This window comes from Neolamprologus brichardi, chromosome 11, assembly GCF_056152115.1.
Source record: "Neolamprologus brichardi isolate AB-2024 chromosome 11, ASM5615211v1, whole genome shotgun sequence".
Taxonomy (NCBI): Eukaryota; Metazoa; Chordata; class Actinopteri; order Cichliformes; family Cichlidae; genus Neolamprologus; species Neolamprologus brichardi.
In genome coordinates, this window is record NC_142114.1 from 2,039,859 (window position 1) to 2,067,267 (window position 27,409).

The following is a 27,409-nucleotide window of genomic DNA, read 5'->3' on the forward strand; positions in this document are numbered from 1 at the left end:
CTCAAAATCTCGCGATATGATTTGAATTTCCGAGCCAGAACGAGAACTGTGAACAACAGAGCGAGCTCTGTAGGAGCTGTTGTCGTTCGAAACGGAAAGGATAGGTGGGACCGAAGACAGAGGAAAAATAAGTTGGCAAGTAACTGACGGCACTGCAGTGAGACCAGGGATTAAAGAACTGAAACGTTTTCTGAAAAAGAGAGCGTTTCTTCTTTCCTGCTGTCTCCGGAACAAGTGTCACTAGCAACAGACGGTACGTTCTCATCGTTTCTAGCTAACCTGGCTAACTGGTAGCCAGTTGCTACCGCTCGCTGTGTTTTGTACTTAGTTAGCTGACTTGCTTTCTGGTAACCGTCAGCTAGACAAGCTATGGAAAATTTCTTGTGGCTCTTAGCTTTGTTTTGTTAACATCACGTGCCCTGCTTTACGTTTGGACACGTGTAAGATATGGTGATAATTGTAAGAATAACGTAAACTGTCCTTAAACACAGTGCATAATGCAGCTAACCGAGCTGTGAATCTGATGTCATTGAGAAGTTTAGTACGTTACACCGACTCGTGGTATTATCACTGCGTTTTTGTTTTTTGTTTACTCAAAATAGCTACCAAGAACTATACGATTGCAATACTTTCTGTTTGGCCCATTAAAGGCGTTGGACTTCCTTTAATCGACGTCAAGTACGAAGATAAAAATCGTGGTTTCGGAGTTTTCTAAGGTTTTGTCACAGAGAGAGTTTACTAAAATGTAAACCACAGATCTGTGTCAGAGATAAATTTCAGCTCTTAGGCACTGACAGCTAAACATACTACTTTACGGAGGCTGTGAATTAGTAAGCGATTAAAGCACTTTTCAGTAGTAGTAGCAGCAGAAAGAGAAAATAACTGTCGTTAGGTAAACCTTGGTAGCATCAAACTAAATCTCATAAGTTGGTATGTTGAGCTCTCACCTATACAAGTAAAATAAAAACATTTTTGGCTCATTTACTTTCCCTAGTCCTTAGCATTTCTTAATTTGCTATTCCAATTTATTTAATATGCCACCGTGAGCTATGATGTTGTAGTAAATGTATTCATTGTATGTACAAAAAATTTAATGTCCCACTTCCCCCAACTGTTATCCCTTTTGATAGTTAACATAACATGATTTGCTTAATGCATTGCACTTGCTCGGTCACTGCTGATTTGGACTGGTGACACTATACAAAAAGTTATGAGGGATTATTGAGAGAAACACCTAGGAGCCATCCAAAACCCATTTCACTCCACAGCATGATTTTGTTATGTTTTATGACACCTATGTGTGCTTTGAAATATATTCATGTTTGGAACAGCTTCATTGATTTAGTACAAAATGAAAGAAAAGGTCATTCTTCTTCTGTTCCCTGTTTCATCAGTTCGGCTCTGTGTTTGAGGGGAAAAAAACAAACAGTGGTAATTGCAAAACGTTTTACTGTGTAAATTTAAGTGTAATAAAATCTTTCTGCCAATTGGTTAAACTGTCTAAACTTGAAGATGGAAAGATGTTAAACCAAGAATTCTCGAAGTCAAACTGAAAAATCTGCAACTTGAAGTTGATGACAGTCGTTCAGATGCTAGGAGCTCACCCACTCATAGCATTACAGCTGTCACCACAAAGTAAACAAACTATGGGGGAAACACAGTAGTCAAATCAGAAGAATTAGAGATAAAGTTGAACATGTACACCTTGAAAGTTGGATAATATCTCTAAATTAAAACAAAAAAAAATTGTAACAGATGTTTCAAAGTGTTCCAAAAAAAAGTACATCTTCAAATTTCATAAGTACTTCTTGGTCTAGGATAGCTCTGATCACATTATTGATAGTGGAAGTTGCTCTGTTGAGAAGTGAATCATTTTTGTTTTATGACAGCTTCACTGCCCACTGTCGCCTACTGTTGGTATCATATTGTTGGCATACCTGCCAGATAAATGACTCCAAAGATAATCAAACTGTGAAAAGTAGAGCTTGTATCAAGAACTAGGTCCTTTAAATTGGATGCCCTTGTGGTTCTGGTTTGTGTGTGTTGTGTTAATCATTTAGCCCACGTTTTGCATTATCCATCTTATGTGGGATGCTTCTTTGATATAATTTGCAGAGATCAAGCATCTTGCTTTTCATCATTAATTTTCATTCATTGATTTCTGCTTGTTTACTCCTTTGGTTACATCATTTTATGTTATATTTCATATATAAAGAAATATAAATATATATTTATATTTCTGCCTCTTCTGTCTTTTCTGTTTTTGTTACATAAATTTTTAATCAGACATTTGAGTGGTGCATTTAGAGAATCACAAATTACTTATATAGTTAAATGAACATTTAATATAATTTCATAATATACATAGAAAATTATTGTCTTTGCTTTGTCGCTCAATGGTAAAGCTTTCTACTGGAAAGTCCTCCAGATGAGATCATTTTGAGGTTAATACTTTTATTGTGTTTAATGAGCACTAGAGTCTGCTCCCTGGAGTCATCAGTGTTTGGGTGTGAGAGGCCACTATGAACTTCCAAAGAAAGGTCATTAGCCCAGCATGATGATCTGGACCTTTATTTTCTGTGTGTGTATGTCAGGACCCCATGACCCCCACAATCCCCCCCACCACCGCTGAATGGTAAACATAGTTGCAAGGTTAGGTGATGGTCTGGTTTGGTCAGTGCATTAGAGGGGTTCTATTACGACCTATATCTATGCAACTGATCTGATCCTGCATACATTTTTTTTTTAATGCTTTGAAGTAGTCTTGGGCGATATATTGAATATACTCGATGTATCTGGAGTTTTTCCATTTGTGATGGTTAAAATGTCTTTATCGTGATCATCGAGAATAAATTGCCATGGAAATATTAAGCCCAATGCATTTAATTTACTGTGAGTTTTGTTTCCTCCCACACGCCGCGATGTGTCATTAATTTCCCCCTCCCAACCGGAAAATTTTCTACCTGGCCCAATGCATTGAGCATGCGTGTTTATTAGGGGTGCAACGATACACAAAATTCATGGTTCGGTTCGATACTTTGGTGTCACGGTTCGATATTTTTTCGATACAAAAAAAATGTTCATGCCTTTTTAATTTGTCATTTATTAAAATTATAAATATATATTTTAACTCAAAAGTACAGTTTTTAAATTTAATGTTGCTGAAACAACAAAGTAATAAAAAAATAATCTATCTGATCGAGAAATCACTCATCTTTGGAAAAGAGAGTTTATTACAGAGAAATGGCTCTTTCCAAAATAAAAGCTATACTATACGCTTCTTCTGGGGTATATTTTCAGCAGCATATTAAACATATCAGGTCCCCATAAGGAGAATCATGTGCTAACAGCTGTCTAAATGACTCGGGTAAAGTTTGTAGCATGCGTGCTTGTTGTTTTTGTCTGCTTTCATTTGTCTTTGCACTAGGATGATGTCGGAGTAAATGTGCAGTCATATTCGTTGTGTTCCCACTAGTGCTGTCAGCGTTAATCTGAAATGACATTAATGCCACAACACGGCAAATCTCCGTTAACGAGCTACTGCGGATCACCCCGTGCGTGGGGCTGGACGGCCAACACGTTAACGAGCAAACTGCGCTAACGCACTAGTTCCCACCAATGTAATTGAGCATTGCGTGGCACATCCGACATACTGTTTTACTTTTGTCCATGACGCGCTTACCTTCAGGGTCATACGTCACATGAAAACCAAAATAGTTCCAAACGCCAGATCTGAATGAGGGGGGGGAGGTTCAATTTGCCATGTTGCAACGAGAGCTTAACTTCTGTCTTGCTAGCTAGCCCTGCGCTCAGTGAATCTGCGTTTGACTACTCCGCCTAGGCTGCACTGTCGAGCGCAGATCCACTTAGCGCTCAACACAGACAGCATTGTCAGAAGAAAAGTTGATAAAATAAATGTAAAATTTTGTATTGTTCGATACATATGCGTACCGAACCGAAAGCACTGTATCGAACGGTTCAATATCGATACGAATATTGTTGCACCCCTAGTGTTTATATACTACCAGATAGGGGGGGGGGGGGGGGGGGGAAATGGCGACGGCCGGAGTTCCAGACGAGCAAGAAAACGAGACTTGCTGTCATTTGAATTTCACAAGGAGGGTGTCGAATAAAATGCGGTAATTTGCAAAACATGGCATAACACTATTGCTAAGAATTTATTCCACCAGCTGAAAAGTCATTCTCTGCAAAATGAAGACTGTTTTAAACTCCGCATGTCAACGTCTCCCCACACACCAAAGAAAATAAGGTTAAATAAACCTGTTGTGATACCTGTGACTGTTCTTGGTGAGTCATTTTTATAGTCACTGCTACATTTTTTTTTTTATATAAGTACAAAAGAGAAACTTTTTAATTTAAATTGTTTAATTTTGTCTCATGAATTCTTGCTTGATGTAAGAATTCAAGACACTGCGACACAGTCATTTGTGAAAAACCTCTGTGTGCAATGGTTAGAAAATGGTTAAAACAAAACACTTCAAATTATTCAGATTTTTTTTGTATTCAAAGTAGAAATTACTTTACTTAAATATAACCTACCTACCTTTCTTTCTTTCCTTCTCTCCTTCCTTCCGTCCGTCCTTTCTAATAAATGTTTTTGCTAACATTAATACTTCAACAACCAGCAGCACATTCATCCATAACAGCCGGTATTTTAAAATGTATTTCACTTTCCAATAACAGGCCTTATAGATGGACATTAACTGCAATAATAACATGAAAGACTGGTAAGCACTTGGTGAACATTGCAGTCATAATCGGTTCTTGTTAATCCCATAAAATACTGTCCAGTCGCATGCTACACCTCATCACGCACAAAATGCAGGGATTCTCTACTAGACCATCTTCTTAAAGTGCCCTGCATGGTTTGGTAGATTCTTCACAACACTTGCGAACCACTATCCTCTTGTAGTTGCACTTTTCTGTCACCATATGGCAGCGTCAAAAAAAGAAAAGAAAAGTGAAACATGCTATGTTGTGGACTAATCTTTTTTGCTTCTTTAGTTTGATTTTTAATTTAAAAAAAAAACCTTTTTTTTTCACCTTCCTTCTCTTTGTAATGAACTCCATTTTCTTTCTCTTTCCTGTTCAGACAATTAGCTTTCTGCCAACACCTAGCATTGTTGCTATCAGGCAGCGACCCGTCAATGTTTTGGAGTGTATGTAAGCATCAGTGCAATGGTTACATATCCATAATCCTTTGTTATGGCAAAGCTACAGAAACGGAAAATTTTGGGAGACAGTAAATACTGCAATATCTATATTTTGAGTAGTGCTGCTACTCGTTCCTCCGGCACATTACTTTAACATATTGAGTAATCTATTACTCAGCAGGCCTGCTGTAGACATTGGTGTTTGCTAACTATGAGTGGCTGATTGCTATTCATGATAAATGAAAATGTAGTGAAGGAGGTTATTGAAGTCGGACTCGTATTTAGATGCTCTACATATTCCTTTTTGATCTAAACATGTATGCAGTGCAGTCACAATTAACATGTAGGCCACCTCTTGGACTGCTGTGAAAGACAGATTTACATGGTTTTAAAAGAGTCGCTGATATCAGAGGTTTTTCTTGCACCTCTCTGGCATGGATTTTAGATTATTATTTTCAACCTGCACAGTATAATAGAACTATTTCCCTACTTCCACTATAATTTTGGATTCTTTTGTGTTGCGTACTTGCAATTTACTCATTAATTTCTCTCCATTTCACACCCTCTTCCTGAGCTGTTAGCTCTGTCAGCTGAGCAGAAATGCCAGGATGCTTACCTCATCCTGCTCCCCTCCTTTTGAGGGAAGTCTGAGAGGTTTGGGGGGTGGGGGTGGGGGGAATAGGCAGGCAGCTGGAGACTGTACTGGCTTTGTTGGGGTTGGAAACTTTTCCCTTTCTTCTCCCTGTCTGCCTGCTAGCCTCTCTTTGTACATTAAACAATGCCTTCCCTGTTCACACTGCTGTTGTGATTGTTCTTTGCACTTTTTTTAATTCTTTGTATTGCTTAGTCACAATCTGAACACAATCCATTGAGTTTTTGATGTTGTACACCTCATAAGTCTTCTTTTTCCTTCGTCTTTTTAGGTAGCGTATATTACATACAATCTTGCATATCATTTTCTGCTACATAGGAAGATAGCCAAATAATCATGCTGGCATGTTTTAAATGTCTTCTCTGTTCAAATTAGTACAGTTAAATCTACCAGCTCAATACACACACCTCCAGACTTTAGCTTGCTCCACACTGTGGCGTAAAGGGTGGAACTCTGTTTGACTTTCATCCCACATCACTGGTTCAGCTTGTCTGCCAGGATGTTGCTCGGTGTCTGTTCATGATGTAGTGGAACTCTTAGTTCTGCATTGACTGTCCCCAAGCCCATAGAAGCCCAGGAATGTGCATAGAGGCAACATTACACATGAGACCGGCAGGCCAGGAATGCAGCTGCAGTGAGACTGACTGACTACACTGGCTCAGCTGTGTGATGTCTGTTTCTTTCCTGTCATCGCTGCTAGTTGACATAGCTATATCTCAATATACCTTTTCATCCATTCATCTTTAAATCTTCTGTCTTCACTTGTCTGTTGTATATTTCTGTCTCTTTGTTTATCTACAATTCTCAGTATACCGTGTGCCAATCAGTGAGTCCACATACTTTTTGTGTGTGGTTTTCCTTGCCCTTTCATATTAGTCCTTCACACCCTGCTTGTCAGTTATTTAAAAAAAAAAAACACATCTCACTAGTTAACTTCAACGGGTAAAGTAAAGTTTTTTACTTGGTAGAGAATCCCAGATGTGGAAAGATTAGCATTCTTCTGCGGTGCACACAGGGTTGTCCTGTCCTTTCTGTTGCATCAAAAGAAGGTGCTTTAACCTCCATGGCCTCCGTGCTTGAACATGAAGAGGTTTCCCCTTCATAATTTTCCTTTCACTCATTCTGACTGAGCTTATGTTTAACCAGAATGTCAACATCAGAGGAGGAAAAAGAGGGGACCTTTCAAATATTTTGTCATTGTTTAGTTGTGTATGTATCTTGTAATGCTTGTTCAAGAATTCAATGTCATTCTTTTATGGCATAGGTTAGAGGTTACAAATATATAAGCAAATGCCGCACCCGTCTTATAAATCTTAAATATGTGGAGTTTAGTCATTGAATTATGTGCAAACAATTTGGAAATTCTTAAATCATATGGTACACAATGAGACTGTATGTCTGTGAAATAATGATGATGATTACATGGAACTGTCATCAAAGTCATATGTCTGGAGATGGTTAAATCTCTCAAGCATGAAAGGAACTTTAACACAGTTTTTAGTGAACTTTTTAGGTACATTAAACAATGCCTAGATATGTAATAGATTCTTGTTAATGCCTTTTGGGTGACTGTATCGGGATATTTTTGCACATACATGTAAGAGATTTTAAGTATATGGGAAAACATGAATCACTGCCACAGGAAATCTGTGCTGTTGTTGAGTTAATTTTACCCATGGTTCTCAGCATGTATTTAGTGTGAGGCGTACTCTCCCAGGCTGCAACAGGTCAGTTGAGGTCAGTACTGGATCTGGTCTCTCTCTCTTTGTGTGTGTGTGTGTGTCTCTGGAATGCCAAATAAACTCAGTCACCAGAGAAATCTGTGGTACATCCACTATCCCTCATCTTTCTATGTCCTGTCACTTTTTTTTTGTACTTAATCAGGGATGTCGACATTACATTAACTAAAAGATTTTTCTAGTTAACTCGCATTGGCTCTTACTGTGTTTTGTTGCTAACAGGTGTAACAATAAAGTTAAATTTTAACAAACTAAATGATAATGATTGTAGCAACTAATGTTATAAGCAGAAACCAGCTCGGTTTATGCAACTGTTCGTTCACTATGGGAGTGTAAACAAGATAATTTGTCTTTGTGAATGTTGTCTGAACGCTTCTGAGTCTTTAAAGTGGAACCAGTGCAGAAGTGCGAACAGGAGGCAACTCTTGTTGTTGCTGAAAAAAACAAAATTGGCTCTACAAAGGTCTATGGTGAAAATGGCCCTTTGCGCTGTAACTTCAACACTTTCTTGATGAGCTTCTAGTTTTAATAATCTTAATAATAGTTTTGTAGATTTTGGTCCTGATAGGAGTCATAAAGGAGGCTAAAGCTGCACATATGTCTGAGTGTGCTTATCTTGTGAGCACAACACATAAATGCAAATATGCAATGTCTTGGTTTTACAGTCAGAGCTTCTCTTGCTGGCCACATCCAGATTCAGGACACCCAACATGTAAAGGCTCAGGTGTCCACTTTGTTTAGCATTTGTTTGTGGAAGATATATTTGTTTGCAGGTTTTTATTTATACATCGCATAAAATGCATCTGTGATGAGACTAGATTCTCTCCATACCTTTTTTCTGCATCTCATGGGGTGTGAATAACCTTTATTCCAAATATGTTTAAATATATTTTACAAATCCGTTTTACTTAAGTCTGAGAAAGGATCAAGGCTGCAGAACCTGTGTGGAAAATGAAATGAGCTTGTGAAGATGTAAGAATCAGTTTAAATTTTTTTGCCTATTAGTTTTCTTCAATTATCTGTGAAAACAAGATGACTAGATCCAATCAGAATTAAGTTGTGTAGTGAAATGGGAGGCAGTGATCCAATCAGAAGTAATCTCCTTGTGTAGCAAGGTTAGATTTTCCCAATTTGAACTGCTGTCAACAAACAAGGTGGGAGGCTCCCGGCTTTTTGTTTTTTGTGTTCAGGGTCTGGCTGCATGGCTGAGTTCAGCATACACTTATGTTTAAAAATCACTCTGGGTTCTTAACTAGCTTAGTGTTAGCATGTTGTCTGTGTAGAGCCTTGCAAAGAGCTCAAGTTCTATTAGCAGCATAATGCAGTTGTTTCTGTCCTGGATGCATTTTGCACTTTACCATTGCACATATCTCAACCATCCCATCCTTAATATAGATAAAAGTATTGTCCAAGTCCACACTGTAGACTGCACCACTATTTCCTCCAGCACACAAACTGAAATCAGGTGATTGTAGTGCAAGTGAAATCGATAAGCGGATTGGCAAGCAGACTAACAGAGAGCAGACTTCTCTACAAGTTCTTGATTCCCATACCTATCTATAATAGAAAAGGCCTGGACTAAGAATTACTCCATATTTTTTCTGCATCAGTTCTTTCCCCTATCTCTCCTGGATTTCGCAGAAAAACATCCCACACACGGATGTGTTTCATTGTATGGATGGAACACACACACTCACACACACACAGAAAGTAATGAAACATAAAATAGAGATTAAAGACCAACAACCAAACACACATCAACAACAATCTGAGAACAGAGGACAGATAACAGCAAATTGAGAAGTTGGTGAGCTTGAACTGATAGAGAATAGATGTCTGTTCTGAGCCTATGAGAATGCAAATGGTCCAAGTCATTACTGAGCCAGCTCGCTGCAAAGTCGGGGTGATGCTGAATTCCACTGATGTGTGAACAGCACAGCCAGTATTCTGTGTGTTCACTGCTGGTGGGTGTGTGTCATATGTGCTTCGTTCTCCATGCTCTATCAGGCAACTCCTTCACCTAAACCACAGAGTTTTTTCAGTATTGCAAATACTTTTGAGACGGACCATGTGAGAAAGGAAATGGTGGAAAATAATCTATTTTTTCTGATATTATCTGAAATTCATGGATGAAATTATATTAAATAGGCTTTTGCTTTATTTTTACTTTCTGTTTGTTTCTCTGGGGTGGAGAGAAGCCAGCTTGTTAATAAATAAAAAAACAAAAAACAAACCCTCAGACTAAAAATACGCTGAAATGAAAGTGCATATAAATTTAGTTTAAACATAAATTAAAAAACAAAACGGCTCTCTTTTTGGGTGACGAGATTCATTGGTAGTGTGGACTGTGTTAATGTATTTACCGTATTTACCGCACGATAAGGCGCACATCCTTAAATCTTCACAAAAATCGACAGTGCGCCTTTTAATCTAGTTAGCCTTATGTATGAATTTTGGTTTGTGCTTACCGCAAACCAATTTTACGTGGTACACGATGCTCAAAAAGCTGTCAAAAAAATTTTTGTGCCACTTTTCGGAGCATTACGGTTACTGTTGCAAGGAGCCTCACGGAGTAATACGTACTGTGCTTCAACACAATATTACCGTGTTGTGTGTGTGTATAACGACTTCAAAATGGCGCCTGTGAAGAGACACGCTTACGAAGCGGATTTTAAACTCCGAGCAATCAGAAATGGAGCAGCTGTGAGACAATTTGGCATTAATGGGTCCATGGTGCGCAAGTGGGGGAAGCAAGAAGATGACCTAAAACAAGTAAAGAAGACCAAAAGGAGTTTCCGAGGGAACAAGGACAAAATTGAACAGTGGGTTATTGAACAGAGAACAGCAGGTAGAAGTGTCTCTACTGTCTCTATTCGACTCAAGGCAATAGTGGTAGCACGTGACATGCAGATTAACAACTTTGAGGGGGACCTTTTGGTGCTTCAGTTTTATGAAAAGGCATAATCTCTCAATCCGCACAAGAACTACTGTCTCACAGCAACTGCCAAACGATTACAAAGAAAAGTTGGCCATTGAACCGTACTGTCGAGAAAACCGGGACCAGTATGGTATCTATATGCACCACAGGAAACGAGAAGTCATCCTTCACTATAGTTCTGGGCTGCCAAGCTAATGGCCAGAAACTACCACCCATGGTCATTTTCAAGAGGAAGACTTTGCCAAAAGAAAATTTTCCAGCTGGCGTCATCGTCAAGGCTAACTCAAAGGGTTGGATGGACAAGGAGAAGATGAGCGAGTGGCTGAGGGAAGTTTATGTCAAGAGACCAGATGGCTTTTTCCACAAATCTCCGTCTCTTTTGATCTACGACTCCATGCGCGCCAATCTCACCGAGGCTGTCAAAACCTAAGTAAAGAATATTAATTCGGAGCAGGCCGTCATTCCCGGTGGATTAACCAAAGAACTATTGGTGTCAACAGGTCGTTCAAAGTTAAATTACGAGCTGTGTGGGAGCATTGAATGACAGAAGACGAACACTCATTTACCAAGACAGGGAGGCAACGCTGAGCGAGTTACGCCACTATCTGCCAATGGATCGTGGATGCTTGGGCTAAGGTATCAGTCTCAAGTGTCGTCCGAGCTTTCATGAAGGCTGGAATAATCACTGAACAGCTAAGTAACAGCAACGAGACTGATTCAGATAATGATGCGGAATGATCTGGGCATGCTTGATGCTGAAATTGCCCAGCTGTTTAACTCGGACACTGAAGGTGAAGAGGTTGATGGATTTGTGGAAGTTGAATGAACTGAAAACGTAAGTGTATTGTTCAATATTTGATGTTTTACAGCTTAACAATGTTAATAGTTACTGTGAATGAGTTGTTTAAAGTTTAACTCATCTGATTGTTTTATTTTGCTGAATGCACTTTAAACGCGTTTTAATCCAGCGTGAGAAGGATCCGGGCATGCTTGATGCCGAAATTGCGCAGCTCTTTACCGTAACCGTGAAGAATTTGATGGAATTGTGGAAGTGGAATGTACTGGAAAGAGTTACTGTGAATGAGCTTAATAAAGGTCGAGTTATCTGTTTTGTTTGTCTTAATGCACCTTATAATACGGTGCACCTTATGTATGAAAACAGACCCAGTCTTCAACAGTGCGGCTTATAAACCGGTGCGCGTTATAGTGCGTAAAATACAGTAAACTGACACACAGAGAAACGCTTTAACTGCTGACCACAGTTCGGGGCCAAGAAGCTGACATAGGTGTTTGATTTTGTGAGTGTCTTACCCAAGGTCTTGAGATGAGACTGCTGGGCAAGTCTAGCTACATCATCAGTCCTCTCATCACACACATGCACACACAGCTATCTGCTCAGCAGCGATAAGCCCAGTCATTCACTCCTTGGCTGATTTAGATGTGGTGGTAGCTTTGTGACAGACACCAAGGTCAGGATAAAGCACCTGCTTTATCCTGACCTTGGTCATTTTCCTTTTCATGGGTGAATGAAAGTTATTAGTCTTTGTCATCCAGTGCACTTCACACTGTACCCCCATTTCTTTCTGCTTTCATTTCTGCTCACAATACAGTGCACCTACATGTAGCAGTAGTAGTATGGGAGTTTGTTGTTTGCAACATATTTTAGAGTCACTGCATATGTAACTGTTTTAACAGTCTTTCATTGGTCTTACAATGGTAGAAAGCAGGGTTGCAGCCAGCTGATGTTTAAGCTGCTACAGTAGAACTGTGTTGCTATAATGCTAATTCCATGTGTGTGACAGAATAGCAAATCTTGATATTCTGTGCAGGTAGGAAACGTGGTGAAGTTGATCTGTGCCCCAGTGTGAAAAGAATGTTATGTGCACATATGTGACAGCAAATATGATTTAACTTTGTAAATAAATTGAAACCATATTTAAAAGCACTGAATGGTTTAGCCCACCTTTTATTAATAGACAGAAATGTTTGGATATTGGCTAAGGAGGTAAAATGGTTATAATTCCTAATATTTGTCTGGTTCTGTAATAACTTTCTAAACTCTTTAAGATTTTCATGCTCTTTCAGGTGTAAACAGGAACAGTAGGCTAATTTACAGTTATCCCTTTTGTCTTTAAATAAATTCTGGTGGGAGGTCATCTTTTACCTCATTGGCTACTGGGCTTTTTATACATTAGTTGAAACACCGGGAAGTTTTACTTAATCTCCAGCATAAAGTGAAGCCATATACCTAGCATAACATATATATGTTTGTCATACCAAGTTGAGAGAAATGAAACAAATCTTCATCCAGTCCCATTTCTTTCTAACTGATGTGTCACTGCAGCCCTACACTTCCTCTTAAAAAATACACAGCCAGTCCTGCCTGCCACTTCAAGATTTCCTGTTTTCTGTCCCAACTCACAGCTAGAAGAGTCAGACTTGTGGAACAGGGAGAAGATAAAAAGGATGAAATTGTGGAGAGAATGAACTGCTTATGTTTGAGAGCAGCAAGATGTTGGTGCTGGTAGTGCCAGTGGTTTGGTTGCGGCTGTGCAGCTGTTGTGCGTAGTACTGAGTGCTGCTTTTGATGTTGGGGTGTAGTGATGGTGGTAGAGATTTGTGTACTATAGTTTCAGCTCTTATGAAGTATGCACATGGATACAATGGGTGAGAAAACATACTTAGCAGGCCTCTTTACTGTTTAAATTCTTACTACACAACTACTGTGTGTGGGTAGTTTTAGGGGTATGTGTATATCCCCTGGCAATGCTCTGCATGTGTTTCCATTCCTCTGCATAGTTCATCGCCAAGGTGTAACCAAAGACACAGATAAACAAATACACATTCAGGGATCGACACACAGCAAGCAAATTGTAGCTCCGTAGCAACACTCTCTGAAAATAACAGACATCCTTTATTTATCTTTGTCATCAACACTCCCAGAAACACATGGCATAACACACGCAGAATCAGTATGGATAACTGGTGTTCTGCTGTTTTGAACTGCGATACAAAACTATCGGGTAAAAAATTGCACCTATGCAATTTATAATGGTTGCCCTTTTCTTGCTTGTCTTACAGTTTTGATGACGTTTGGCCCTACTACTCAAAACATATGATATGCATTTTCTCTCCTTGAACATTTTTCCAGCTTCTCTCTGGATAAATCTCTCAAAATAGATACTTTTTTTCTTTAAGATGTTAATTATAAATCAGGACATTTTTTTTCTCCACAAGCTGTACGAATGCAGTTTAATGGAGAGCCTCTTTTGAACAGTTGAACAGAGGGCTTATATTGTTGGCTATTGAAAAAGGAAACTGCTTGCATAATTACAGTTGATTACAGCTCTGTGTAGCATTACAAATGAGGAAACATGCTTTCACTTACATCTGTTATTCAACAACTAGAAGCCATATTGCTTCTTTTTTTTTAAATTCTTTTGTACATTTATCGAGGCAACGTCAAGCAAGTGCACGTTGTATCAAAACCCAATCCCAACTCCCAAAAAGCTCATTTTGGTTGCAACTTCTTTTGCCTTAGCATCTCTTTACATAATGTCTCTCAGTCAACCCTCTCTTTTGGCTGTGTTTCACTCACACCTTATAAACACGCCAAATTCTTAAGGCCTATTATACTTGCCATTCTCGCCCTCGTAAACTGCACTATGTGCCAAAAGTGATGTCACAGCCACTGGCCAAGCCACACTCTGGTTGCTGCAGCTAATTTGGAAACATGACTTTGTAATTGTGTCCGTTTCTTTCCCCTCATTTCAATGCTACATCACTGGAAAAACTCAATGATTCATAGATACAAAGTTTTAAATAAGTGGACTTTCTGAAGAAAACTGAAAAATACTTGAGATGTCTGTGCTGCTTTTATTCCTGATGTGGAGGTTTTGTCTGCGTGGTAACACCCGCTGTTTTGGATAATACTGCTTTCAGATACCCATGCCCTTGTATAAATGGTTATGGGTTATGGTGATCACTGTTGTCACTGTGAGTGACATGACTACTGTAGTGACCATAATGGGTCCTTTAAGTCGACAAAACATCTATTAGATTAGGTCAGAAGCCATCTAAATGACTAAAAGCATAAACGCACTCAGAGGTCACATGAGTCACTTTTTATAATGAGAGAACCATCTTTGTGTTGGCTAAGGTGACCCTTTGTATTTCAACAATTATGAGAGTAACATATTGCTTAGACTATGCTATGAAAAACTATACTTTAGCAGCTGTTATACTGAATAAGCAAAATGTCAACAGGTAGCAGCTGTACAGGAATACTACAGCTCAAAAGAGCAGATTTTAGAGGAAGTTAAATGATATTAAAAATATTTTCAATTCTTAGAATTTTAACTTACAACCAGCAAGACTGTTTATCCTTTGACTCTTTATCTTTTCTAAACTATAGTATACTGTGTTGTTTTTGCTTTCTCTAGGTTCTGTTGCATCGGTTTCACACCAGTTGGCCCCCACACCTCCGCCAAAATCCGGCTATTAGATGTGACCACGAGGTTGATCAGGAGAAGCCATCATGTCTTAAACACAGAAGGGCCCTCTGGAGCCCTATCGCCCCACCGTGGCCCGCCATCCCCCTCCCCCTCTCCCTCCCCCGTCCACCACCTTACCCCCTCTCCAAGCCCTATCCAAATCCCAGACCTTTCTGCCCATGTGAGAGACAGGCTACCCAACCCTGGCTCCCCACTGGCGCATCCCTCCCCTCCCACCGGAGAGATGAGCTTGCAAAAGCACCTGCAGCTGGGGCGCGGAAGTGGTGGGGTAATGGGTTCTGATCGGGACCTGCAGTCCACTGCTTCCTCCATCTCTCTGCCCTCCGTGAAGAAGGCCCCCAAAAAGAGGCGTCTCTCCCTAGCCTCGCTTTTTAGGCGGCGAGGACGAGAGTCTAAATCAGGGCGCCAAAGGTCCCGAGACCTGCAGCATTCTGGACCCGGAGGGCTAGGAGGGGTGGATGGCATCGCCAGTATTGAGAGTATCCACTCTGAGATGTGTAATGATAAGAACTCTGCCTTCTTTGCTGTGGCTGGGACCGGAGCTGCCTCGTCTGCTGCTGCTGCTGCTGCTGCTGCCTCCACCTCATCTGCCTCGGGGCCTTGTTCCTCTACCTCCTCATCCTCCAAGGTAGGGGGTGGGGTTGGGGCAGAGCTACTGGAGTGCCCGCTGTGCCTTCTGCGTCACTCCAGGGAGAGCTTCCCTGACATCATGACCTGTCACCACCGCTCCTGCATTGATTGCCTGCGCCAATACCTACGCATTGAAATCTCAGAGTCCCGTGTCAACATTAGCTGCCCTGAGTGTTCAGAGCGCTTCAACCCACACGACATCCGTATGATCCTGGGAGACCGCGCACTGATGGAGAAATATGAGGAATTCATGCTGAGGAGGTGGCTGGTGGCTGATCCAGACTGCCGCTGGTGTCCTGCACCAGACTGTGGGTAAGTAGTTAATTAAAATACTTGGGATTTAGTGGACCATGGAAATTCAAAGTTTGTTACCACCCTCAATGAAGGCAAATAAATGTCCAGTGTGTGTGTGTCAATTTATCAACAAGCTAGTTGTGCAGTTTCAGCTGAGTCTCAGTTCGCTGCTTGCTCCTGGGGGGTACCTAAATGGTAAATAGTTCTACTTTTTAAAAAATAAAAAAGTTATCCAAATCCAAAAATTGAGAACTTAATAATGATCAAATAAATAAATATTGGAATAGTTGGAATATTAACTTTTTTCATAGTGTCTAAAGCTGCATCCACACTGCAAGTCATTTACTCGGCAAACATGACTGTGACCTTTTGTTTTAACCTTTTGGTGTATTTGCTAACAGGTCAGCTGTCAATCTGCCGTTTGTCATTCTTATTGTATGTCACCTAAGTTGCTCACCTTGATTGAGAAAGCTTATCTTGGGTCCCGCCTTATGCATAGTTGCTTGAAGTCACAGAATGTCGTTCACTTTCTGTGGTCTCTGGTCATCAAGTCACTTCCTGTGTGGATACTGTTTAAAGTACACGTGAAACACCACATATACTAAGGGTAAAATACACTGTCATAGATTTAACACTGTCTGTGAAGCTGGATTTATGAAAAAAAGCATTTAAAGTTTTTAGACCACGTCTAGCGCCATTGTGTCAGTACAGAACTGGTAACTCGGTTGAAAACAAGGAAGCTAAAACTAAAAAGCAGTACAAGGGGATCACTTTTGTCGTGTTAAAAAACAAGTGATATACTGTCCATTTTTACGCAGTGTTGCTTAAGCAGTAAGTAGTTAATCATTATTCGGCTAGCTGAAGAGAAACGGAAAAATCCACCTATTAGCTCTAATGCTAGGGTTTGTAGAGGACTCTATGAATGAGGTCAGTATTGAGGAGAGCCTGTTAGAGTCAAGTACACCAGTGGTTGACCAGACCAGCATTGAGCACTGCAGTTATCTGGCAAAGCAAGATGTCAGTGCATTAGTCTTTGTTCAAACAGTTTGCAACATAACTATTACATGTGCATCACACCACAAACATAACAAAGCTTTCTTACTGAAGCACAACCGGAATCCTGATCTCCATCAGTATATTCATATGGGAATAGATTAAAAAAATTAAAACAAAACACTTGGGCCTCAGAGGAAGAGATGCTATACTTTTTGGAGCCCTAATTTTCTTGTTTAGAAATTCTTATCTCATATTATCTCACAGAGTGGATTGCTACTACTACTAGAAGTGAGGAAAATGTAGGTGAAGGAGAGTGTAACATAGCAAGATTTGTTTTCATGTTATAAATCCAGCTTCACAGACGGGTAAATCTGTGGCAGTTTCTGAGTATAAATTAGACTTACATGTTTCATGTTTACTTTTAGGACTGGCTTTACCGCAGGTGAAGAGTGATTGGGTAACTCTAGATTAATATAAAAAAAACACTTAAATTAAAGGTGTCCAAGAAAACTCATTTTGACTCATTTTGTATTTAATACTCCATTTATTTTGATTTGCTATGGTCAGTCATTATTAACCCCACGTCTTTCTGTCTGAATGTATTTACTTCAGCTCTGTCTCTGTGACTCGCTCCTTGTCCCTTCTCCAGTAATCCAGTGGTGCTGGACTGTTTTTCCTGTTTAATCCTCTCTTCCTGAGTGACGGCTCATTGGGCTGCTTCCACCCAGCCCCCTCCCCCCCAACTGTCACTGCGTTGTCACTTTGTAGAGGCCCTGCAGGGTCAGTGACTCTCACTCACTGACAGATCAAATCAACAGCTCATTAATATGGATCTGAGTGGACATCTATTTACAATTTCTTAACTGCAGACAGTTCAGAAATCCATGTTTGACATTTATGGAAAAATGGCTGAAATGTTAATTTCCTCGCAACGCCAAATATGTGACGTGGAATTTTGAAATACAGTTCATTTTTTCCCCCTTTTTGTATATTAAGAAGCAACGCAACAGAAGTTGTTTTAACTACTCACCTATTTAGGAAAATCATTTTCCATTAGCAGGTTTCTCTGTATCATGGTGAAAGACTCTTGCTCTCCCTCAGCCATTTCCTTTTCTTCCAGGAATTGTTTGCGGTCTGAAAAAAAAAAAAAAGAATTCATCCCTTCAGACTTTCATAAAGTACTGTTTGTACTTTGTTCTGAATCCCTAGTAACCTTCAAAGCTTGGTATGTGTGTTTTCTCCCCTTGGATGTCCTGTTTTGCAAACTTGGCCATAATACCAGTTTCAATGTAGGAGTTAAAGGTGGCATGACGTGTTTGTTTTTGTTTTGTTCTTCTTTTTTTTTAATTGTTTTTTCCATTCACCTCAGCTAAGGTAGCACAAGACGCAAGTAGACTTTAATCTTGGAGTAATTTTCCTGCTTAGAAATATGTACAGCTGGACATGTGATACCGTATAGCTTTTGCCACATAGATATCCCTTTTACATTAGTGTGTGATTTATTTGCTATTGCTGGTGTTTTACTGTCATCAGCTGTGTCTTCAGCTAATGTCTCTTTTTTGTCAGTCATTAGAACAAAGTTTATTCTTTCTTTTCCTTTCAGAACAGAAGACCAATGGGCAGGAAATTATAAATCAAATCAGAATGACATTTATCAGGAGCTGCAACCTTTATGCAGATTACTTTACATCTTATAGTGGCCATCTGGTTGCTTGGCTATTAATTCTGTAGTGTAGTGTGTGATCACTAAAGGTCTTTGAATTTGTCTGTGTTTTATTGTCGTTAGCCACTTATTCATTTTTTCTCCATGTTTGTAGAAAAGAAATGTTTCATTCTTGTAGGCTTAGATATTTATGGGGCTTAGATATTTCCCCCTCATTTTGGTTCAGAGGAATCTCCAGTTTCCATCCATTTTCATGTTCCCCTTTTCCTGCTGCTTTTCTATGCTCTGGCCCTTTCCCCTCCTGCAGGTTAGAGGTTATGGACACTGCTTCTGCATTTTCAGAAGAAGTGGAGATGTAGACGCTTAACAGATCCATTGATTTTGATAATGTTTAAGTGAATGCAACTTTTCATGTTGTTCCTGTGGCTGATTTAGCAGTCTCAACAGTGGTGAGATTAGTTGCATGACAGGGAGTTTGAGGCCATTTGCTGTGCTATCTCTACAGTACTTAGGCTGAATAGTGCTAAGTGCATATCATTTTAAATGAGACATGCACGTCGCTGTGATTCTGTCTGCATTGTAAACACAGTTCTCAACAGAGTACACCGATCCCCAGTAGAGGAAGTCTCCCAGGCTCTCTGTGATTGAAACTTGATCCTTGGGTCAGTCCCAGAGGGTCTGGGAGACTGCTGCTACGCTCGGATATAACCATGTCACACACTCTTGGGTTTCCCCAAGAAATTGGCTAGCTGGTATTTTGCAGCTGTCATCTTTAAGCTTTTTACTTTCTTAGTTTTTATCGTCGTCTCTTTGCAAGGGCTCAAGACTGTTGTGTTAAAGCATGCATTATTTCACTTCCGCTGTTACTGTGTCTGACATGCATTGTTGGAGGAAAGGTTAGTAAAGAAACCAGATAAGGCAGACAACAGCTATAAATTCTGGCCCAGATTTTATACAGTAACACTGCCTGAACTACATAAGATACTCCATCCAGCCTAAAGGGGACCTATTAGACTTTTCTTAAATTTATCTCATAATGTTTGTTTGTTTTTTTTCCTCCTCCCTTTCTTTACTAGCAGCTTCTTGGGTGGTCTGTACCTCACAGCATTCCAAGAAGCACAAACAGCATAAGGTGTAGTTAGCGGAGGTGAGACATCGTATCCAGCTGCCTGTAGTGGGACATCTGTCAGTTCAAGTTATAGGCGTTGATTCACTTTTTGACCTAGACTTAAGTTTTTATTAGATAAACTGCAGTTTTTGGCACCTAGTTTCTTTTTTAGCACTGGAGGTAACTACTTCAGTTAGTCAATAGAAGCGTTTTTCTGTTTTATATCTGGCTGTTTAAAACTGTATGAGTAAATGAAACATCAGTTTCAGAAAATTGGTTAAAATATTTTTATTACAATCTTAGTGGCTTTCCTTGGGAGTGGCAAAAACTGTTGTAAGGCAACCAAACAGTCACAGATATTCAAGAGAGTTATTGAAGATGGCTAAAGCATAATTCCTCTCAGAAAAATGTACTTGTGAGACGATGGAAATACAGGAACATACTTTTTTTTTTTTTAAGCCATCATAGGACTTCCTGCTGCAGAGTTCAAGTAAAAAAAAAAGAACACCATTCTACATGACCTTTTCTCGAATTTTCAGCATCTTCATTTTCATCACTTTAATTTCTGTCTAAAATTCTAGTTAGAAACATTTTGCTGCTTCTGTATGATGCAGTTGTTTTCCTTCATAGTAAAATCCTTCAAGAACCAGAAGCCTCAACATTTGGCATGTATCGACTTTGCATGTGACTTAAATTCAGATTCTTTGCGGGCACCATGGTGTAGTGTTTTGCCTTATGACTTTTTTTGTGCGTCCCCTGGCAGGTATGCAGTTATTGCCTTCGGGTGTGCCAGCTGTCCGAAACTCACCTGTGGGAGGGAGGGCTGCGGCACAGAGTTCTGTTACCACTGTAAGCAGCTGTGGCATCCCAACCAGACCTGTGACGCTGCGCGCCAGCAAAGAGCCCAGAGCCTCCGCCTCAGAACGGTGCGCTCATCCTCCCTCAACTACAGTCAAGAGAGTGGAGCTGCAGGTGGGCTGACTTAACGATTTTACACAACACGCTTATTAGAAGGAAAAAAAAACAAAAGAAGACAACGCTGATCATCAGTCCTCAATGAGCATTCCCTAACCCATATTTCACTGTTGTAAATCATACTCTGTTGTTACTTCTAGCTGATGACATCAAGCCGTGTCCACGCTGTGCTGCTTACATCATCAAGATGAATGATGGCAGCTGTAATCACATGACGTGTGCTGTCTGTGGCTGTGAGTTCTGTTGGCTCTGCATGAAAGAGATCTCAGACTTGCACTACCTGAGGTAAGCATCTTAACACATACAGTATATACTAATAGACATAAAGTACATGCTGTTGGACCAACGGTTTCACTACAAGTATTTTAAGAATTTAGCAATTTAAAAAAAAAAAGAAAAAAGATCCTGCTGTGATGAAAACCTGTTGGTCATGTGACACCCTATAACTACAGCACATAGCTAGTAGTTGTTCCACCGTTTATTTGCTGGTTAACTTTTGTTTCCAGATTGGTACCTGAGATTAGAAGGCTATCCAGCGCTTGCTCTTCCTGTGAACATTTCTCACTGTTTCTGCTTGTCTTTACCTCTCTCAGTCCATCGGGCTGTACTTTCTGGGGAAAAAAGCCGTGGAGCAGAAAGAAGAAGATTCTTTGGCAACTGGGAACACTCGTGGGTGCCCCTGTTGGCATTGCACTCATTGCAGGCATAGCTATCCCTGCCATGATTATTGGTATTCCTGTATATGTGGGAAGGAAGGTAAGGCCTTGCGCACACATACCTACACAGTAGTTTGGGATATATTTCAGTTTTCCTGCTCATAGTTTTTACTACACGGATTTTGTTTATTATTGGGATGTGTCTCTATGTAGATTTATAGTATTATAAAGTCATAATTCATTCTTAGTGTTGCATGTACCCTTTAATCCTTTCAGAATGTCCACATGCTTGTTGCATAACTTTATTCATGTCACTGCTGTCAGCAATCAAAGTAAACATGGCGAGTAGCCAGAAACAATCACTGCAACAATCAGTAACCAGCTAGTTCTACTGAGCGGCCAATGTACCCTCAGTCATCTCATTTTCCCAGACTCTGGAGTTGATCCGAGCCAGCAACAGTCACGTGTTACTAACCTGTGTGTCTGTGTATATGTGCACTTGTTTTGTGTTACTCACAAGTCGGGATCTGTTTAGAATAAGAACTTCACGTTACAATAAAATGAAACCAGTTGGTCTCCAAAATTCCCCACGAAAGGCTGCCAACAAGAATCTTGAGCCAACTGACTTTTCTTCTCTGCAAACATCCAGAGCACATTCAGAAGAGATCACAACATACACGAAACATCTGAACATGAATCACTTACACTGCACAAGCTCCAAAGTCAGTATAGTTATCTTTGAACCATTCTCTCAGGTGTTTTATGGGGGCTTTTTGCCACTAGCACTACCACATTTGTATTGTTTCTGCAATGAGATGCGGGTAGTGCAAAAGAAAAGAATGCAACAAAGAAAATGTCAGCCAACCTAAAGAAACAGCATTCATCAAAGAGTTGTCTCAGTTGTGGTTTCTTAAAGAGGAAGTTGATGGTAGTAAAAATTTACACCAAAAGACAGAGAGGCAGACAAGAGTTCTGTTTCCTGCAACAGTAGCTCAGTAAAGTTGTCATAGTATTGCTTTACATGACCAGTGCCTCTAAAATAATTTCTGAGGAGCAACCAAAAGGTAAAAGGCAAACAAGAAGCATTTTTATTGTTATTGTAGAAATCTGCTCCACAACAACACTGTTAATCATACTTTTTCAGTGGCGCCTTTGAGGACTCAGCTCATACGTTAAGTGCAAGTTCACTCTCCTCTAAATGTGTCTCTCACATTTGTGCCACTTTTCTCTCTCAGATCCATAACCGCTACGAAGGCAAAGATATTTCCAACCACAAGAGGAACCTGGTGATCGCTGGTGGGGTGACTCTGTCTGTCATCGTGTCTCCAGTAGTGGCTGCAGTCACTGTCGGTCAGTCTGTGCTCTAACCTGCACCCTCCTAACTCTCTAGTTCTCTTCTGTCTGGAGATCTTTAATGACATGCTGTGCCTGTGTTTGACTTTGTTGGAATCAGGAATTTCTTCTGTTTAATGTTCAAGTTCAGATTATACAAAAGTTTGTTTTCACTTATCATTTCTCATGAGCTATTTTGTAAACATGGGAAAAATCAAAGGGAGATGGTCTGTTATGTTTTTTATTTAAAAAATTTTTAGTGCTCTGACCTTATTTGACCCTGGTGTGTCTATGTCTCTCGACTCTTTCACCTCTTAGGCATTGGAGTTCCTATCATGCTTGCATATGTCTACGGCGTGGTACCCATCTCTCTGTGCCGTAGTGGTGGGTGTGGTGTCTCCGCTGGGAACGGGAAGGGAGTTCGCATCGAGTTTGATGATGAGAATGACATGAACGTTGGGAGCGGGGCAGCTGCCGCTGGTAAGGTTCGATTTCCAGTCCCGATCTGAACTAGCCCACCACCCAAAACCAAGAGGGCGTGTTATGCCAATCGACACTATTTGTAAAAATCTTTTGCTTGCTTCACTCATGGCAAGTACTCTTTCCTTCCACAGTAAACTGTACTTCCTCTGCCTCTTCACTTTTCCAGGCCTACAGTTGCTTTGAAAAGTGTACTTGGCAGTATACTTTTATTTTAGTTTTCCTCTTTTCATGCTTCAAAGGTGTGTTTGAGGATTAAAATGCTAGTTTTAGGTAAGGGTTAGGGTTGGACAGTAACTTGTGATGGTTTAAGTTTAAGAGTTAAGTTAAAGAGAGCCATACAAATGTGCCTGACTGCCCCTTCACCCACATACAGAGCCACATCCTCATACTTGACACTGCACTTATAATACACAAACTAAGACTGAAGAGAATCTTCAGTGAAAACCTGTCAACAAGATAAGCAAAGAACAGACGGATGAACAAACTGATATGTTTGATATGTTGTTTTGTTTTTTAAATTCCACGCTGATATATTATTTTGTTTTGTTTCATGTTCTGTGTAGATACTACATCAGTCGCAGACGCCAGGAACAACCCCAGTATAGGTGAAGGCAGTGTAGGTGGGTTGACAGGCAGCCTGAGTGCAAGCGGCAGCCACATGGACCGTCTGGGGGCCATTAGGGACAACCTGAGTGAGACGGCCTCCACCATGGCCCTGGCTGGAGCCAGCATCACCGGCAGCCTGTCTGGCAGCGCCATGGTCAATTATCTGAACAGGTAAATGTGTGCTGCAATATTTAAATGTGGTTGTGACTTCAGTGTGCTCTCCTGCATTGTCATTGTCTTATTTTCTCTCTCTCTCTGTTGTCAGGCTGGAGGTGCAGGCTGATGTGCAGAAGGAGCGCTGCAGTCTTAGTGGCGAGTCCGGCACAGTGAGCCTGGGAACAGTCAGCGACAATGCTAGCACCAAAGCAATGGCTGGATCCATTCTTAATGCCTACATGCCTCTTGACAGGTGAGCATCATAGGTTTGGATAAGTCGAGAAAGCATGGTCTTCTGTTCATTTGCATGTTTAATCCAGTTCTTTGTAGCTTCATAGTGTGAAACAGATGCAGCGGATTAGTGAATAATACCTGTATTATTGTAAACCTGTATTAATGCTTATATCATCATGTTTTGAACCTAGCCTAATTTCTAACCTATTGTACTAGTTGGTAAAAAATTAGGCTAGTGCTATTCAAAGATAAAATGGTCATCTAGAATCTATAGTCACTATATGTTATGAATAACAGCCCTCTGGATGCTTAATTGTGCTGAACACAAACTACACGCAACTCATGTTTCCTGTGTCCTCTCTTCTCCCAGAGATGGGAACAGTATGGAGGTGCAGGTTGACATTGAATCCAAACCTGGCAAACTACGGCATCACAGCGGCAGCAGCAGCATTGATGACGGCAGCCACGTTGGTCGCTGCGGCTGGACCTGTCCCTCTAATGGCTGCACCTCTGCAGAGAGCAAAGGAACCTCCACTAAGTGGGCCAAAGAGGCCTCCTGCTCCTCCTCCTCCAGCTCGGGGGGCAAGAAGAGCAAAGGCAAGCTGCGGAAGAAAGGGGGAGGAGGCACAAAGATCAATGAGACACGGGAGGACATGGATGCTCAGCTGCTGGAGCAGCGCAGCACCAACTCCTCAGAGTTCGACTCTCCTTCGCTGAGCGGCAGCCTGCCATCAGTGGCCGACTCCCACTCCAGCCACTTCTCTGAGTTCAGCTGCTCCGACCTGGAGAGCATGAAGACCTCGTGTAGCCACGGCTCCAGCGGTGGCGACTACCACACGCGCTTTGCCACAGTCAGCCCCCTGCCTGAAGTGGAGAACGACCGCCTGGAGACCTGCCCCACTTCTTCATCCTCCTCCCAGGGACAGAGTGCTGTGGCCACCCCCAACTCCCCCACCTCCACCACGTCCTCCCTGGGTCACGGCACAGAGCTCCCCCCTCTCTGCTTCATAGCAGAGGAGAATGTCAACCTGGTGTGCCCCACTGAGCCGGACTCTCAAAGCAACACCGGAGAGATGTTGAAGGAAACCAACAACAACAACACCCAGCATCATCAACCACAACAGCCAGCCCAGACGCAGCATCAGCTCAAGAACTCCTGTATACAGACTGATATTTAAAATCTCAATACCATAAGTGCTGCACACGCATTGTTTCAACATCCTTTTCCTCCACTAACATAACAATCCTAGCTTAAAGTTTAACCTGCATTTTCTGTTATTCCCTTGTAAAGGGGACATGTTACTTTTGGATTGGACATCCTCGGGTTGAAAAGCAGCCACTGAGTGAAGTATTAAAAAAGGCTTCTGCAGTGCAGCCGCATGAGAAATTTTAAGGTTATAAATGCTGATGTTTCTCCCTGTGCTGACACATTTTTGTCACTCACTGGCCACCTGTAACAGAAGTTAACCCACTGACTCGGGTGTGTCAGATTTATCTGTGTAGACTAAAGTAAAACCACTGTGCCAGTTTTGCTAGTATTTGATTTTGGCCCTACTGTCTGGATGCAACACAATAAGAGAAGTTAACCAAGCAGGGACAAGGCAATACAACTTATTTTATTTTCCCCAACACGTATTAGTTAACAGAGGGAACCTGAGAGTTCTCATCTGTATTTATTATTAGACTGGTTGTTTTTTGTCATGGATCTGTGTTTGAAATGAAATTGTAAAAGACCGAGGCCTGGGCTCAATGTCCTGAATCATTTTAGCTCTAAAACTGACTTAAAAACAACTGAGATTGTTTTTAAATGGATGCACACACAGCTATTGTCCCATTGTGGGCGATGGTGCTTTATGGTTTTTTAGCAGCTCGCTAAGAAACGATTTGAGACCTGTAGCGTAATTCAGTGCATGTTCTAGCACTAAGGTGACTCAGGAAACCTGGGCCTCATCTTGCTCTGTGGAAAGTTTCTAATGATATATGTTGAGGGTGTGGGTGGGGGCTATTTTTTGATTTGACAAAAGGTCTCTGGAAGGCCGTAGATGTTGAGATAATGCTTAAAGTCATTATAATAACATTAACCAATGGGTTGGTCAATTCTGTGAAATTGTACAAAGAAACTTTTTGTCCTGTTGAAAGGTGATTTATTCAGGCTGATGGTTTCGCCTCACTGAGTAAGAGAGAGCTTTGATATCTTTCTTTGTTAACTCATGGTGCCTTCAAGAAGCTGTTTGTGTTCCGTTTATCTCCACCGTGTCTTCTAGATTCCAACCAACAACCACAACAACTCATTGCAGAATGTCTGACTGTGTAGGAGGGATGCTCCTATGGTAGATCTGGTAAATGAAGACTTTTCAATTGCCTACCAAAGACAGCACTCAGGCTCTTGTTAAATCTTAAACCTTTGACTTGTCAGCTGTAGATGCAGTATTGTGCATCCTTTTGAAACCACAGGGATGAATGATATGATCCGAAATTATACAGACACACAGACTGCTGTTTTTGTACATGCTTCACAAATGCTACGCAAATAACCAGGGCTGTACAACAGCCCGAGGCACCTGCACTGTTACCTGTATTTCTTATGACATTGATGTTTTGCAATGCACAAAGGTTAATGGGGATGCAGAGGTTGGTTAATGGTTACCTTCCTTATTGATTTGTCCTGTGAGTTCCTGTTTGTGTTGCCAATCGGTGCTGCTGAGCAGACTTGAAGTTAAGTTCTTCTTTATTTCAGAGTGTTTGCTTAAGCCTGTGTTTACCGCTCCGTGGTCTGCTTTACTGGGGGCCACTGAGTCAGCTCAGGTGAACCTAAACCATTGAATGGTATCCTGACCCAGGTCTGTTACAGAATTAACTCTTCGGTTCGGTGGATTCGGCTTCTGCTGCACTCCTTCCCTGCATTACAGAAAAACAGTTTTGTTCTTCCCCCTTAGTTCGGTTTCTCATTCTTCACCCAAATTCCAGTTTCTCAATCCTAAGTTGAACACTAGTGCCAGATATAATTTGTAATTTGTGCAGAATTGCATAAGGTATTTGTATATTTGTTTGGTAATTTGCTTTACTATATGCGTGTAAATGCATATCAAAAAAATAAAAAAAAAACAACTATATATGAAATGTTTACGGTTTCCCAGTTTTTAAGTTAATAAAAGTACTGTAAATACACAAAGTGGACCTATTATGATCATTTAAAACTTCATATTTTTACTATTAGACTCTGTTGAGAGAAGTTTTGCATTATTCACTGTTCAAAATA

At 40.7% G+C, this 27,409-nt stretch overlaps 1 protein-coding gene across 1 annotated transcript; it reads left to right on the forward strand.

The window, feature by feature from the left end:
- Positions 1 to 46: 46 nt before the first annotated feature.
- On the forward strand, positions 47 to 27,270 carry LOC102791892 (E3 ubiquitin-protein ligase RNF19A-like). Its single transcript, XM_035910017.2, has 10 exons — positions 47 to 253; positions 14,946 to 15,959; positions 20,472 to 20,680; positions 20,824 to 20,968; positions 21,277 to 21,439; positions 22,575 to 22,689; positions 22,990 to 23,151; positions 23,718 to 23,931; positions 24,026 to 24,169; positions 24,521 to 27,270. The coding sequence occupies exons 2-10, from the start codon at positions 15,241 to 15,243 to the stop codon at positions 25,326 to 25,328; spliced, it is 2,679 nt and encodes an 892-aa protein (XP_035765910.2). The 5' UTR covers positions 47 to 253; positions 14,946 to 15,240; the 3' UTR covers positions 25,329 to 27,270.
- Positions 27,271 to 27,409: the final 139 nt, after the last annotated feature.